Source organism: Durio zibethinus, chromosome 8 (assembly GCF_047325235.1).
Source record: "Durio zibethinus cultivar Kanyao isolate XHJ-2024 chromosome 8, ASM4732523v1, whole genome shotgun sequence".
Lineage (NCBI taxonomy): Eukaryota > Viridiplantae > Streptophyta > Magnoliopsida > Malvales > Malvaceae > Durio > Durio zibethinus.
The window spans coordinates 24,795,678-24,812,108 of record NC_143169.1 but is presented as its reverse complement, the minus strand read 5'-3'; the positions used below and the strand labels follow the sequence as shown (position 1 = coordinate 24,812,108).

The window sequence follows — 16,431 nt, the reverse complement described above, 5'->3', positions numbered from 1 at the left end:
GGCTATTCGTCGCCAAATACTACTAACAGCAAGGTGTTTTCTTAGTGAATTATCCAGTCACGAGACCGCAGAAATTAGTTCAATTAGATATAAAAATGGGTATAACAAATTAACAACTGGACATTGATTGAGTCTGAGCCCAGCCCCAGAATCACAGGGACGCAAAATACTATTGGAATATGATGTTCTTTCCCAACAATCATAAGTCGAACAGTCAATGATTATTGGAAGTTTCTAAACTATTGTCATCATCAACTCGTTCACGTAACAAAAGGCTGTTAATAGTTGACTTGAGGAGAGCTTTAATTTGCCTCTAATTAGTGGCCAAGTTAGTTAGTTGGATGGCCAAGAAATATGATATGATTAGGTTTATCCGACGAATGTAGATAATATACCAAATTAGCGTTGCAAAAGGTACCTATTGGGAGGAAAGGAACGCCTAAGACATAGTAAGATAAGCCACTTTTTGGGGTGAATTACATGGGTGGTGGTCCTAAATCATGGAAATTAACCGAAAAGATTGCAGAAACAAAGGTTTTTAAGCTAACACGTGTGATTCATATGGACCAAATTAATGGTAAAACACAGCTTCCATACATATATGTCCTCCACTTCTGTAACGGTCCACTATATATAGTTGCCTGGTTAATTACTTATCTAATCACACTTTCTATTTTTGGGATGGCCAGGGATCATTATTGAACACATTTAGTGGAGATTACCCTTCTTTTAATCAAATTAATTCATCCAGTTAGAATCTTAAAATTTTGTTTGGTAATATGGTAAATTAATTTGATGAATACCCTCAAATTTTTGTAAAATATTTGATCAGATACTATTGGTTTTTATAATTTTACAGTTCTGCCATGAGAAAGAAATGGCCATAAATATCTGCTGCATCATCAACTTTGTTCTTTAGCATTTGATCATTCACAAACTATATCTATAAAATATGTGGCCTGCTGGATAATTTCACGAGCACAACGATCCTCCTTCGCTCCCCAATTCTTTTGAAGTAAGCACCATAAGTGATGTGATTAGGTCTAGCTTGTCAATACGAAATGCAGCCCTAATCAACTTGAATTAATTAATTGCAGAAACAAAAAGGAAAATGGGAAAGGGAGAAAATGGAAAAAGAAGAATAGACAAAGCTGGCCCTACCATGATTTCTTTTTTCTAACTCCGATCCCCCTCTTTGGCCAAGGCACCTATGTTTGGCACTTAGTGCCATTATCAACAGGATGATTTGTCAAATTAAGCCCAAGAATGTATTTTATGTGAAAGAAATCGTTGATTGATTCAATAGGAATTTATGCTAATAATTTATGATTTTTTTCCTTATCACATCCTTAAATAAATTTATCTTTGTGGTAAGTGTACTTAATTAAGGCAACATGACTCATACAATACTATTCCGCAGCATTAAGGTATTATCTGAGGTCAAATCAAAGAAAGAATTTCTTTGCATAAATTAGGTAATAATTTACATTCTTTGACAAACGCATGGTGGATGGTTGATTTGTTTGGTTTTGGTTAATTTTCTTGAATTTTAAAGACTGTCCTAATCCAGGTTTGGCCTGTGGAATATCCATATCCTGATCATGATTCAACCCTTGAATCTTGCATTCAATTTCAGTTCATTGGAAAGAAACTTTATATGATCTACTCTTAACTGCAAAGTAAACTCAACAATCTACAATCCTGAAGTGAAGCCCTTGTCTCTGTCTCAAATTCTCAACATGCAACAAGTGAAGAAGAAGAAGAGAAACAAGAGTAAACAGATACATAAGTCATAGCCATAAAGCCCCAGCATCTTTCAAAATAGGGACCAATTCACCTGAAATATGAGTAGACATAACTCTATCCAACCCACCAAACAGCTTCCCTCCCACGAAGACAGCCGGGAACTGAATTCCACCACGCTCCCCACCTATCTCACTGTTGATTCTTGACAATTCATTAAGCACGGCCTCTTCCTCCTCTTGCTCCACTTCGCAAACCGCCGGATTCACCCCAAGCCCTAGTAGCAACCTCTGCACAACATGGCACATGCAGCAACCACGTCTACCAAAAACTATCACCGCATTCTCCACAACCAATTTCGTTACACTAACAAGTCCCCCATCATTATTGGCACCATCAAGAAAGTTGTGAAGCCGCGACTGGCTGCCGCTGGCGGCGGTGGCGGACGTGTATGATTTATAAGGGATTGCCTCTTGCATGGAATATATATGTATTGTTACATGTGAAAAGATTGAAACTGAGAGTAGGTTTTTAATTTTGAGGCAGATATGGGGGTATTATATTGTGAGATATATAAATGGGGGAATGGGGAGAAGACTAACGTCAACGCCAGTTACGCACTCTGATACGTCAGGGCCTCGGGGGAACTGTGGGTGATGTTGCTGAGCGTCACTGCTTGATAGACGGATTCCCCATTTGTTACTATATTACCTATTGCTAGGTCCCTATTTGAACGTGACCTTGCCTTTATCTTCTGCACTGTGTCTAGCAAAAACCAATAGGAAGACATCTTTTTTCCAATGGCTTCACATCTTCTTGGCTCAAATTCGATGCGTAATCTAATAAGAAATAAAATGTTTAATCATTTTCATTGAATGATTATTCATCTAATTTACTTTCATGTAAATAGAGTCAAAGAAGTTTTATGAAAAATAATCATGGTCCAATTAATTTGATCTTGTCTAAGGGGAATTAGAATACAGATCTAGGTTAAGTAAATCATTAGATAGCCTTGGTCATATTGAAGATCAATATTAGCCAACAAATTCCTCGTCCGTAGCAATTTAACAAGAAACAAGTGCCTTGAACAGAATAGGAAAGTGCTCTACTGGTGCAGTGACAAAATATGGTATTTTCACTGAGACCATTCCAAAAAATTGATGAGGAAACTTTATTGCATTGGGGAAGGCTATGTACTGGGTTGTCTCTTCTTGCATGTTTCTTGTTTTTCCTTTGGATTAAAGAGAGTGAAGCTTCTCTTTTCTTTTCATTCATATATACTTAGATTTTGCCTCATCCTGTTTTTTTGCTTTAATTTGCTTTTGAAGGGTACGTTCAACTTGATTCTTAGTTATATCTTTCATGGCTAATTGAAGTCATGATTCAAACATTATTCAGCTATTACTAGTTGGCAACTTTGGAAAGGTTTTCTGGCTGCTAGTTAATTTAATATTCCTCATATTACTACCCTAACTTTTTTTTTTTTGGTGCAAAAAAAATCTAATTTAAATAGGTTGCTCAATCCCCAAATCAGGATAAAATGTATCAAATCCGACAACCTAAAAAAGATCTTACTAATTGAGCCAACCTCGGTTACCCTAATGTTTCTTTTATTTAATAATCTTGGGTGCTGTGTTTTGTCCCAAAAGAAAATACTGTTTTTAGTCTTATTAAAGATCAGAGAGGACTAAACTTGGGGTTAAAGAATCACTCTCAATTATATTATTACTATTATATAGTAGGAATTTAATATAGAAATTATAGGAAATGGGAAATGACCTCATAGGAGAGAAGAGACAAGATTCCAACATAGGGGGGGTGTTTACTTTGAAAAAATGAGGTGGTCGGTGAGTCCACTCTTCATGGAAGCCAGTAAAGAACTGGTTATTTCTTACCAAATGAAAAGAATATCGGCACATATTGAGGGAGAAACTTCAATGTCCAATTAATAATTCAACAAAAGCAAGCTACAGTCAAACGTTCAAAGCTGCAGGCAGGCGCGTAAGTTAGAAAGAGAAAACTATAAAATCCCAAAGGTAGAGTGTGAAGGGCAGAGAAAAAAAAGCTTTTGAAAACTGCAGTTGCTGTTTTCTCACGTTGTTGTAGTTGTTTTGTGGTTTGCGAGTCGTGACTCCTCCTCCTTCTCGAACCCTACCACCCCATACTTTTCAATTGTTTTGTCACTTTGTAACTTGAACAATATTCAAAGCTTCATTTGACATTATTGTTAATACAATTCATGAGTTTTGATTTCAGTCAGGGCGCTCCAAAGCACATTCCGGGCCCTGTCACTCGACCAAAAGCATGTACAAAAACGAAGAATGGGCCAATACGTTCATGTCGTAAGTTATAGAACTTAAAAATATGGCATTTTTTGTGGGATTAAAGAGGAGTACTGGTCCAGTGAAATTGGCCATCAACTCCATGGGCTTGGCTGGCTAGGCTTTGACAACATAGTAAAAGTTTTTGCTATCCGGGCCAAGCCTGAAACGACATGTTCATACCAACATGTTTGGTACCTAAGCTCACTTTTATAGTTGGAAAAACAATCCAAATGCAAAACATATGTTGTATAATGGACATAGAGTGGAGTTGGCCGAACCAGAAATTGCTTTAGGGACCAATGTTGGCGACATTTATGTTCTAACTTTCAAGTTCAGGACAGTATAGCTTCTAGGATGCTGGAATTTTCATCAGAATGTTTCTAATCCTGTTTTATTGTAAGATTGACAAATTAATACTATATCTACAGGTTTTTATTGGACTGGCATAATGTTCAAGGTTCAACTTCTTTTTCCTCGACTTCAGCCAACTGCAAGAATCCCTCTATGCCAAACTTATTAATTGATATGGCCAAGGGTCACGCTCAGGGATCATCTCAATCAACCTCACTGCCATAACCACTAACCAGTTTAACCGCGGTAAATAAATATAAGTACTTGATGTGATGATATAAAAAAACCTTGCTACGACTGCAGGCAAGGTTTTTTTTATGGACCATTAAAGAATGCTTGATATGGAACATATAGCTCAAGACTGAGAAAAACAAAGATTAGAAAATTTTAAACTTCAACAAAACAAAAACAGAGGACAAGACAATCTTCAATGTAGCTGATTGGATTCATCAGTCAACCTCAATGGAATATAACTGCGTAAGATTTGAATAGAATACCATCACTAAAGGTTAATATAAGGAGTTCCTTACCATAGCCACAACGCAGTTAAGATGCAATCAAGTCGTTTCATAGAAATAATTATAATTTTTCAATTTTAGGTCATAAGCTAGATTCTTGCAATGAAAACACACATGCAAATTAGGGAACTTTGTAAAACCTTTTCATCCTTTCTCCCATCAAGTAAGCAGCCTGATAAATGTTAGGGATTCCCAATCACATCATCATACTCATCAAGCTCTAGGCATCCAAATCCCTGTCCACAGAACTCCTTACTGGTAGACCTGCACTCCCTACTTCATGACTACACTACAATGCAATATCAAAAGGAATGTCTCTAACAGCATAGAGGTTGCTTATTTTGGTACAATTGCTTCCAACCGAGTTTGTCACTGCTGGAGGCTTTGGGTGAAGCTGTTCTCCAAAATACTAGGTAAAAAGGCTCCAGAACTTAATGAAGAGGTTGGTTGCACCATGTTTTTCTCCGTAGTAGCATCATGCCTTCCCTCGGTCAAGGAGAAACCAAAAAGTCTGCAGCTACTTTTACACGCGGAAGCTAGATTTTGACTAGTCCTAAATGTTGGTTGAGCTGCCAGAGGTTGCGAAGCACCAAGTTGAACAGAATCATTTGATTGACCAAATGAATTCAAGCTTCCTTGATCCCTCACACAGGAACCATGTTCACTAGTTGAAGATGGCAATAACTTTCCCCCATAAGTTTCAGGAGCACAGAAAGAACTCCGATTGTTCACACCATGCTCCTTTTCCTGGCTATTGAAGTTATAAATACGATTGAAGTTTGGAATTGAATTGCTTGTTTTTTGGAACGTTAACACTGAAGATGGTGAGGACACTTGTACAGATGGTCGTATATGACTATTAGTATTATAGCCCTGCATCAAGGAAGACCATCTATTGCTAGTTCCTGACAACTGACCAGTATCAGGGAAATCACGACTGTTGTTAGTCACAGCTGCAGTTGGACCTCTTCTATATGGAGGGCTTACAAAAATTTCTTGACCTTGCAAGACCTTATGGAATCGGAAAGATTTCCCAAAGCCTACACCTTCATAGAAAATATCAGGATTCATCAATGTGTTTCTACTAACATTTCCTATTGCAGCAATACCAGAAACATTAGAACCAGGAAAGCACTGCCTTGTTTCAGACCGATGCATATTCTGACAATTAGCACCATCATAAAGTGTGTTTAAACCCATAATTTCTTGACCTTGCAAGACCTTCTGGAACCGCAAAGATTCCCCAAAGTCAGATGCTCCAATTCCATCTGTTAGAAAAATGAAGGACGACATCAAATAATGTTGCATGACACAGGAAAGAGAATTAGTTATGCAGAAGAACCTACCAGAAATCATAAATTCTGGTTTTCCTGAACGCAATCCAACCCTGTTCCTTTTTGAACCAGGTGAGAGCAAGCTGTTAGTACTAGAAATTAAACCAGATGGTTCAATTTCCCACGGAGAAACCCTGCTATGCCTGTTGGCATCAATATCATCCCAACTTACCTGCAAAAGTGAGCCAGAAAACTCTATTAGGTTAACTCTAGTAACGTTTCAATAAAATCATATATTAATGAGGGGATTTTGAAGACATTGTCTAACAAAGACTACTAGCCGGCAAGATTAAACCAAAGCATCCAAAACAATCATGTAAAGCTCTGCAAGTTGATGAACTCGACATTATACTTATACTCAAAGTGCAAGCGTCATGGGCGGGAGCTTAAGCCTAGCAACCGTGCAACCTTAGGCAGGAACTACGATCCAGTATGCCTCTTGGGCTAGGACTTGCGCACAGTCCATGACACAAGCACTTTCCACATATGCTTACCTAAATAATTGTCATCTAAGAGTGATTACAGCAATTACTTCCCTAAAACAAGAAGGTGCACCAAACAAGGCTATTTTCTGTCACATTCATTTGGCTTAATGTCTAGTCTAGAAGTCAACAAAATAGAGGTAACTATCGATTCTCCACCAAAAGTTCTGTTTTGCAGGATAGCTAGCAGGATTCCCTGGCAAAGTATTGAAATTGATTCTAAACTAGGATACACACTGTCTCTACTTCAAATATTGAGCAAGATGCCGCAAGTCTACGTGAATAATATAATAAAAAAAGTTATTGGCCTGGAACAGTATGCTTTCAGGTCTATCAACTTAACTTCAAGCAATGACCATTAAGAAGGCTAAAAAGTAAAGGTAATAATTATGGGACTTATCATATTTGTTATTACTATCATAAGGGGTAAGCACATTACCCCATTTTCCTAATAATAACCTTAAGGCTACACCTTGACAGTAACTTTATTATGACAACATTAAAAGCTTATAACTGAAAGGCACACTTTGTTAGAAATTTGTACAAAATTTTATCATATATTAGCAAGGTTTGCCATCATACCAGCAGGCATCTCCATTTTGAACCAGGCCATCTAACAGGATCCATATCACTGATTCCAGTTACTAGTCCTGTGTATCTGCAAAGAAGAAAAATTCAATTAAGGCATTGATGGCATGGTAGAGGAAGTCTTTCCTCCCAACTTTAGGCTAAAAATCATATAATTTAACTGAAGAGTTGCAGGTTCAATAAGGTCACACCTTCGTTCTGCTGCATCTTCAGTTTCAAAGCGCATTTTGAACCTCATTCCAACAGAAAAAGAATGATTGAGACTCTTCCAGAATTTATGCACTGGTATTATGAACTCAGATGAACTGGCCCTGATAGACATCAATAAAAAAATTTAGTTTTAGATCACATTGATAAAGTAACTCCAGAGCATGACCAAGAAAGCGTTTGACTACTTGCACAAGAAAGAATGATAACAAGTAAAACATACAAATTGTACCAAACAAAAAGCTTAAAAGTACAGTAAGCACTAATGGACAGTAAGCAATTAACTACAGTGACATATAGAACAAATGGTTATTTAACCTTTTTTTCTGGGGTAAAAAAGAAATGCTACTTCCCGTTGTTAGAAATCCATGATGACAATGAGGATTAAAGGACAAGCTTATGAAGATTTTCCAATAATGTTGCTAGTTTGTATACATGACACCATATATAACTTTTAGAAATTTCTTTTGTATTAGACATTATAAATTATTTAGGGATATTAAAATGATGTCTGAATAAGGTACAGTGTCATTCAGGCTTTAAGTGAACAGAAAATTGAGGAAACAAGCGAAAAATGCCAGCCCAACATTAACCACTTCGAACCAAGTTTTTATGAGCATATCAAAGTAGACATAGCTGCACATAGATGAAGCTACAAGCACTAAAACCATTTAAATGTTTATATATACCATTCTCTTATTTCAAATTATTTTACCTCCCCAAGGCCAGCATTGCACAAAAATCTAGAAGTTCACTAAAAGTTTCAAATTGCACCAGTAGAACATTGCTTGTCAGATATACTGGAGCAGCAACATACCTTGGATTGTAGCAAATGCTGAAAACGCTTTTCATAGATATAGCATGGATCACATCTGCAAAAGTGCTGCAGTTCAACTGCAGGCTGTACAAAGATGGAAAAGAAATTCTGCTTTTAATTTGAGCAGCTCTTCGGATTCCCAGCCTCAGTTCCCCATCCTCACCCCTGTCATGGACACCAAATAAGATTCGTATAGGATTTCAATTAAAACTTCACGAAAGGAGAAATTTCTAACCTAAGAAAAAGCACAGCATCTCCAGAGACAAGCTTCTTCTTATTTACAAAAGCACTCCATCCAGTAGTGAGCAAATGCCTCCGTGGTTGCCCTACCCAAACCAAAAATATATCACAACAGCAAATACAGAAATGAACAGCTAATCAAGGCTCTGATCCACACGCCTTTGCTCCATGAGAGGAAATCCATCATTAGCAAAATGTTACATTAAAATGCATCTGATATTTAGTGCATACCCCTGTAGATGTGCCGAAACTTCCATTCCAAGCCATGCAGGTCTTTTGCAACAAGCTCCTGTGAGGGCCTCTGCCGATTATAATCCTATAATACCAATCTACTTAAACTCAAAATGCTATGCAGAAGACGGTTTTACCAAAAGATAATGAATTGTCTAAAAATACATAGAAATAAACAACATAAATCTAAAAATGAAATAAGGAGAAAAGTGCACGAGAATAACCAAGGGAGGGAAGCAGTCTTCAGCAGCTCGACGAGGAACAGAGAAGCCTCCATGAGTACTGGTATCAGAAGCCGTAAGGGTCTTGCAGAACATGTGGGGAATGGTTGACTTGATATCTGCTTCAACATCCTCCTCTTCACCATCTGCCTCTATCTTCTCTTTCGGCGACTTCTGCCCAATTTGCTTCACAGGGCATAATTTATGCAAAATCAGACAAAATTTTGGAGGTAACCAGAATAAAGAACCATGAAAACGAAAAGAGAAGAAAACAAGCACATTAACAAACAAAATGACACACCAAAATTAAGAATTTAGTTCAATTCATCATTGGACAATGAAATCTAATTCAGAATGATGTCATTGTCCATTCTCCATCCGTTTCAAGGAAATGAAACACTTAAGCTAAAGCAACTTGGCCCAAACGAATTATCTTTTACGGTTAATATTTTTATAAGCAGCCATTAACCAAACAAACAAGAAACTAGAATCAAGCCCACCTCACTTTCAGGAACCAGCGAAACTTGCGCGTAAACCTCATCTGTTCCAGCCTCTGCCTGCCAACAAAAACGCACGTTATATAGCAAATTCATACTAAAAAAAAAAAAAAAAGCACATAGACACACACTGCAGCACTCTCCTTCGTCCCATAGGCCTTGTTGGGAAAACAAAAATATAAAAAAAACATGGTAACTTTCAAATACTTGCAACACACTAATTCCCCGTAAAAAAAATAAAAATCAACTTCACACGGCCTGTCACATTTCCGCAATCCTCATAGAATTAGCTTCATATGAAACCCAATTCTCTTGAAAACCAAATCAACCCCAGATGCAATACCCAAAAACCAAACATAATTGAAGAATTCAAACCCATAAAACCACAATCATAATTTCATTTTTTCAAAAAAAAATTCCCAAACTTGGAATCTCTCCCCTTAAAAATATTTTTCACAAAAATAAAACCCAAAAACAAATACAAATCATTAAAAATTTTCCCATAACCCAAAACCTCAACAGAACACTCATTAGACAAGGACAATAAAACATGTACAAGGTTGCTTACATGGAGCTTGATATCAACAACCCGACAAAACACGTGGGGAGGGAGATCATAAGCTGCAGCTACGCCGGAAAAATCGGAAAGTTGTTCTAAGTGGCCCTGAGGGAAGTACACAACTACACTTCCTCTCTTTGGCAAAGATATAAGTGGACCAGCACACGCATGCCAAAGCTCTAAACAAACTGAAGAACTTGAACTTGAACCAGAAGCAGGAGCGCCAGAAGCACTTAACACGGAAGCTGAGGACGAAGATGGAGATAAAGAACCAGATGACGCCGTTTCATCTTCTTCTGTAGTGTTCAGATCGATTAAACCCGCCATTGGGTAGTAAAAAAATGCTTAGAAAGAAATGGTTTTTTTTTTTAGAAGGTGAGGTAAAGGTTTTTTTCTTTTTTTACAAGAAGCGAGTAATGGAGGAGAGGGCATTTCATGACTGCATTTTTACATAGTACGTGCAACTTTTTGGCATTTGCTAAAAGGAGAAGTTGAGTCAAGACCCTCAAAAAAAAAAAAAGAAACCGAAGGGGCCGATGGGGCTTTAGTTTTTTTACATATCAAATCAAGCTTTTATGAGCTTTAATTAAGTGGAATTACAATTAAAAATAAGAACATTAATATCAAATGAATGTCTATTTATACTTAGATATGTAGATATAGTAGATCATATAATATAATACTTTTTTGGATTACGGTGAGAGGGTTTTTTCATGTTTTTGTTTTGAGGTTCTTGACTGATAACTGAGCAGCAGCAGTGTTGCTGCCGCTGCAATGCTGCAAGTGCTGGGAGTGGTGTGTGGCAGAAAGAAAGAGAAAGTGAAAGAGAAAGAGAGAGTAATGTGAACTAACAGAGCTTTTAAGTGTGGTTTTTACATTTATTAAGGTGTTTTGTTTGTTAAATTCTAAATTCTAACATATAAAACACCAACTGATTATTAAAAAAAAAAAAAAGGGTGAAAGCTGAGGGTTCCTGTGCGGCTCCCTGTATTTCCGGGCGGATGTCTAATCTGTCCCCCTCTACTTACCCAAATCTCACTCTTGTCCCTCTCTTTTATTAGTAAGTAGTCTTTTGCACCAATTAAACATCATCGAGTGTTCTTGTGCACCAATTAAACATCATCGTTTCTTGAATATTACAGCTTCAAACTTTTTCTCCTGTTACTTTCATGGCATTTGACATTTTATTTTCTCAGAAAAACAGGATGGAAATTACTCTAAATTAGCCAGACCCTGATAGAGATCAGAGTTAGCAAACCTTTCTATTCGAGGGACAAACTTTTTCCAACTTCGAATCCATCTTATATTCTGTCTGAAAAGCCCTATACCCCACAGCTTCTTTGGTAGAGTTTGGTATTTAGATTTGATCGACCATGACCCCCAACTTGCCAAGTTGTAATCTTATATATTTATAAGGATTACAATATTGCTATTTTCTCTTCCATGATTCCTGCCTGCCCAAAGTCTTCACTTTGATGCATAGTCTTGTAGGCCATTATGGTTTTGTTTTCTTGGGTAAAAAGCAATGAGAGATGCAGACCATTTTGCCTGACCAATCAGGGAATGTATTAATCATGGAAGGAATGACCCTTTTAGTCCGATGATTAGGGTGACAAAACCGTTAATCCATGTCAAATTAAAAGCCCGTTAAGTTGTAAACATTAACTTGGAACTGTAATTTTATCAACAAATCCTACTTGCTCTGTATAGTTTATTGCAACAAGAGACAAAACATTGTACGCCTGCCTAATTAACAGCTCCAATCCGGGTCAACTCAAAAGATTTTTTTTTTACTTTTCTTAAATCAGCAATAACTTAAGTCGACGAAAAAAACAAAAAAGGGCTAAAGTACATTTAATACTAGACTCTAGTGCATTTGTCAACTTCACTAAGATTAACAGAACAAAATAATATGGTGTAACGAAAATCAATCAATGAATGAAGAAAAAAGTAATCCTCTCTTTAGGGTTATGTTTATTCTAGTTGAAAATTAAATGAAAAATAAATCTAGTTAGAAGGAAAAAGGATCCTTAAGAAGAGTACCTCACGGAAATAATAATTAAGGGAACATGAAAATTAAATTTTTGAAACTCATTTTGATATTTAAATTAATGATTGTGTAAATAAAAAAGATAGCTAGGTAGAGTAGCTTATATTTGAGGTAAAAACATATATGTCAGTTGCCTAACTCTCACAAAATATGTAACTGTTGAGGTATTTATGAGGTGAGTCCAAAAAAGTTTTAACTCGGAAAAAAAATAGTATGTCCAACCTTTTAAAGAAGAAAAACAATTTAAAGAGTGTGGAAATTAGAATTTTGGAAGCACTTCAATGCTTAAGGTTTATTTAGATAGATAGTAAGATTAATTTTAGTAAAATTAAAAATAATGATAAAAATGATATTAATTATTATAGTAATGAGATTAAATATTATAACGATAAAATTAAAATTAGTGATAAAATATATATTTTGATAAAAAATAATTGTAACGGTGAGGTAAATTGTATTGAAAACAGAAAATGATAATTAAAAAAATGAAAGTAAAAGTTATATTAATAAAAATTTTAAATTATTTAACATTTATAAAATTAATTAGAATTATTTATTTATTATATAATAAATAAAAATATTTATTATAATAAATTAATAAAATTATTTTATAAAATTTAAATAAAAAATAAAAAAGTTAAATTATAAGAATATTTTTATCTTTGTAATATAAAATGAAGGACAAAAAAATAAACAAAAAAAATATGAAAACCTATGTTTGCTTACTGAAACTAAATCATTAGTAAAAAAAAAATAGCAAATGCGATACTACTTCAACATTCAAATGCAACTTTAACATTGGTGGACATAAATTTTTTTGACGATTGCATCTCATTAGAGGTGAGGTTAAAATCAAATGGAATCTAAATTAATGATTATACAAGCAATCATGATAATTAGAGAAAAGAGTAAGGATAGTCTTATTTTTTATTTTATTTTATAACTTTTATATTTATAAACATAATTATATAATTATATAATACGTATTTATCGTCTTTATTCCTAGACGAGATGAAATTAAGACATACACCACTTTTGTTGAGTATAAGAGGTTTAATAATATCTTAAACATTTAGCTTAAAGGACCGTTGGGCCTAACAGATATGAAAACTCTAGTTTAATCAATATTTAATAATTCCAACCACATTTTCCTTTTGTTATATTGCCACGTGGAAAGTTTTTTTGTAAAGGTCTTATGGAATATTAGCGGATAGTCCCTTAATCAAACAAATCCTATGAACTAAGATTAGGGTGTAGATTAATAGGTTGTTAGAATATAAGCAAAGGGATCCGTTAAAATCTGATGCATCAATTTAAAATAAATTTAATAATTTATGTTTTTATATTATATAAAATATTAAAATTTTATATATTTAAATTATATATTATAATTTATATAAAAATAAAAATAAAAATATTTTTTATTTTATTAAATTTATTTATAATTTTTATTAAAATTTTACATCATTTTTATTTTGTATTTTGTATTTATATTATTTTTTATCATATCGTGTGAGTGTACGGACAAATTCGTCACAGTAACGACAAGGGTCAGGTCTTTATCAGAGCCATCAATCGCAAAGAACCCAACCCACGTCTACAGGCTAGCTGGCTGGCAGGGCAGGCCGGCCTTACGCAGAGAACCCGGACAAAACGGGTTGCAATTCAATGCCCCAATTGGTCCTGCCTTTTATCCTATAGAAGAAAGAAAGCTTCTAATGCCACTCGCAACCTTGGAGCGTTTAAGGCTGTTTAAATGAGTTGTTTGCTTAAATCTTTTGCGCCAGTCCCACCCACCGCGCCAAGATTGTTTCGTCATTAGACTTGCCGTTGATTTGGGCGCCCGCCCTACTTTTGGGGCGGCTCTGCTCTCATTAATTAAACAAAACACCTTTTTAATATCCAAAACAAACAAATCCAAAGCAAGCATTGCACCGCTTAATCAGCGAACCTGTAATTCATCATGTTTAGAGGGAAAGGGGTCATGAGATATTCAAAAGAATTATAGTTTAAGTTTAATTATTTTATGTAATTATTTAAAAATAATATTTAATATATTTATAATTTATAATTTTTTATTCTCAACTTAATTACAATTTTTTTATAAAAATTTTCCAATAACAATAACCCCTTTCAAGGGGTTTTTGATATTTTTGGAAAACCATAAAATTATTCATACTCTTTTAATTATGCAAGCTTTTTAATTATAATTTTTATTATCATATTATAATTAAGAATTATGTGAGATTTTATTATTTATAAAAATAAATTTTACGTAATATTTTGATAAATTTTATATAAATTTAAATTTTAATTGATTATTTAAGAGAATCCAAAAGCAGAGCCTTTTGAGAGTAAGAAATGATGGTGCCAGGTCTCACGTGCACCATAGGATAAAAAGAAAAAAAAAAGTAATAATGCTTGAGATATTATAATGTTTTGTTAATCATGATTATTATTTATATTTATATATAAATCTTATCTTAACCAAATCTTATAATGATGTTCTTTGATGATGTTTTTAAGACAACAACTGGTCAAATTTTTGTCGCATCTAAGGTTGGTAATGAGGAGTTATTATTTTATTGTAAACGAAATCAAAATAATTACTTGTGCGTGGGTTCCCCAAATTGATAATTGCCATTTGAAGCGACAATGGAAGTACCATAAAGTTGTTCTTAGATTCACATTGAGATTGATCAAACCAATGTACTTGTACTGTATTGAAATTAGCCAAAAGAAGATTGGCATTCGGGCCTACAAAGATATAGAACATTTTTTTTTCCTTTTTGTACTAACCCCTTTTTTTTTTATCATTTTATTTTTTATAATATGTTTAAGAGTTTTTTTTTTTTATTTTTTCTTTCTCAAACTATTCTAAAAGAATATTTTTTTCCTATCAATTTAAGGGCCTTTTATTATCAAGATGAAAACAAATTTTATTGCATCATAATTATATTTTAAGATTAATTTCTTCTCTAATCGCGCTATCAAAACAAGATTTAATTTATTTAAAATTTCACTTTAGATTATTTAAATTATGGAGAAGCAAAAGTAATGAGAAAAAATTAAAAAAATTTAAAATTAATTTAAAATCGTAATATTTAATTTGATTTGGATTAATTTTTTTTATTTAAATAAAATTCAGATATTAAATATATATAATAAATTCAATTTTAATTTCGGATTGAGATATAAAAAATTAAATAAAATCGAATTGAATTATATATTTTTATTAATTTTTATAAAATATAATAATTATTTAATATATAAATATATTTAAATATATTAAAAATCTTATTAAAAAAATAAAATCGAATCTGATTCAATCGAATGATTATTACCCTTAAAAAAACAAGATGTTTGGAGTTCATTTTGTCGTCTCATATAAAAATCATTTCCATGTGGAACATTTTCTTTAAACAGATGTTGTCTTTACCTTGTGGCGAATTGCAAATGATGTTTATGATTTGATTTCTAGTTCAATTTCTTGACTCAATTTATCCACAGAAAAAAACATGCAACCAATTCCATTTTTAAAGATATTTTTTATTCTTTTGATTAAAGTATTTTTAATTTTACTTATAAAATTAAAAAATTACATTAATAATATATAAAAAAAATTAATTGTATATAATTCGGCAGGACAAAAAGTAACATATTCCATTTCTTTTGGTTTAACCAAAACTATGCTTTTTCTAGCGTGGGTTAACCAGCCAAATCAGAACATTCCGAACACAAAAAAAGTAATGTTGTCATGTTACAGACAAAACGTATCAAGCTTTTTGGATCACTTTGATTTCATTGCCTAGATTAGTTCATACGCAACTCTCTGCAGTTTTGCACTATATTTTCACCCCTCCCCCACTTATTACCCTTCCCTCTTTAATTAATTTTAATCAAGCTTCCTTAATGCTTACCATTTGTCAAATTTGTTAAGACAAAGTATTAGAATTAGCTTTTCTAATATGTAAGGGATTCTAAAATTTCAAATTTTCTGTAGTTTGAACAGTTTTTCTCGGACGATATGCAAAACCCTGCATGTAAGATCAGCCAGGGATGGACCAATAATCCAAGACGAAGCCAAGACCATCACAAAAATAGAATAGAAAAAACAACAGCAAACCTAAAGCTGAAGCATCTCTGCTGCATGGTTATGGAGTATGCAGTTTTCAGCTGAACAATCTCCTTCCCCGATCTACATGACCCTACCTCAGTGCCCTCTCTTCGCTGCCTTCAAGTTGCATCCTTTTTCCCCAAACAAGATTC

At 34.0% G+C, this 16,431-nt stretch overlaps 2 protein-coding genes across 3 annotated transcripts; both read right to left on the bottom strand.

Annotated features, from left to right (window-relative positions):
* Positions 1–793: 793 nt before the first annotated feature.
* Positions 794–2,590, bottom strand: LOC111278731 (glutaredoxin-C9-like). Of its 2 annotated transcripts, XM_089765148.1 has the most exons (2): positions 1,838–2,590; positions 794–1,069 (listed from the first exon to the last, which is right to left on the bottom strand). In XM_089765148.1, the coding sequence occupies exons 1-2, from the start codon at positions 2,220–2,222 to the stop codon at positions 1,044–1,046; spliced, it is 411 nt and encodes a 136-aa protein (XP_089621274.1). In that variant the 5' UTR covers positions 2,223–2,590; the 3' UTR covers positions 794–1,043. The 2 variants fall into 2 exon arrangements, with proteins under 2 accessions (XP_089621274.1, XP_022721090.2); XM_022865355.2 differs by lacking the exon at positions 794–1,069 and having other exon boundaries at positions 1,448–2,579.
* Positions 2,591–5,080: 2,490 nt separating this feature from the next.
* LOC111278481 (auxin response factor 3-like) lies at positions 5,081–10,542 on the bottom strand. Its single transcript, XM_022865094.2, is given in 11 exon segments — positions 5,081–5,339; positions 5,342–6,204; positions 6,283–6,442; positions 7,335–7,410; positions 7,532–7,651; positions 8,365–8,529; positions 8,600–8,690; positions 8,836–8,920; positions 9,060–9,242; positions 9,557–9,613; positions 10,122–10,542. Coding segments are annotated over 11 exon segments (2,232 nt in total). The 5' UTR covers positions 10,440–10,542; the 3' UTR covers positions 5,081–5,225.
* Positions 10,543–16,431: the final 5,889 nt, after the last annotated feature.

Coding starts and splice junctions, on each gene's coding strand:
- LOC111278731 (XM_022865355.2), bottom strand. CDS start 2,222: ATGCAAGAGGCAATCCCTTATAAATCATACACGTCCGCCACCGCCGCC.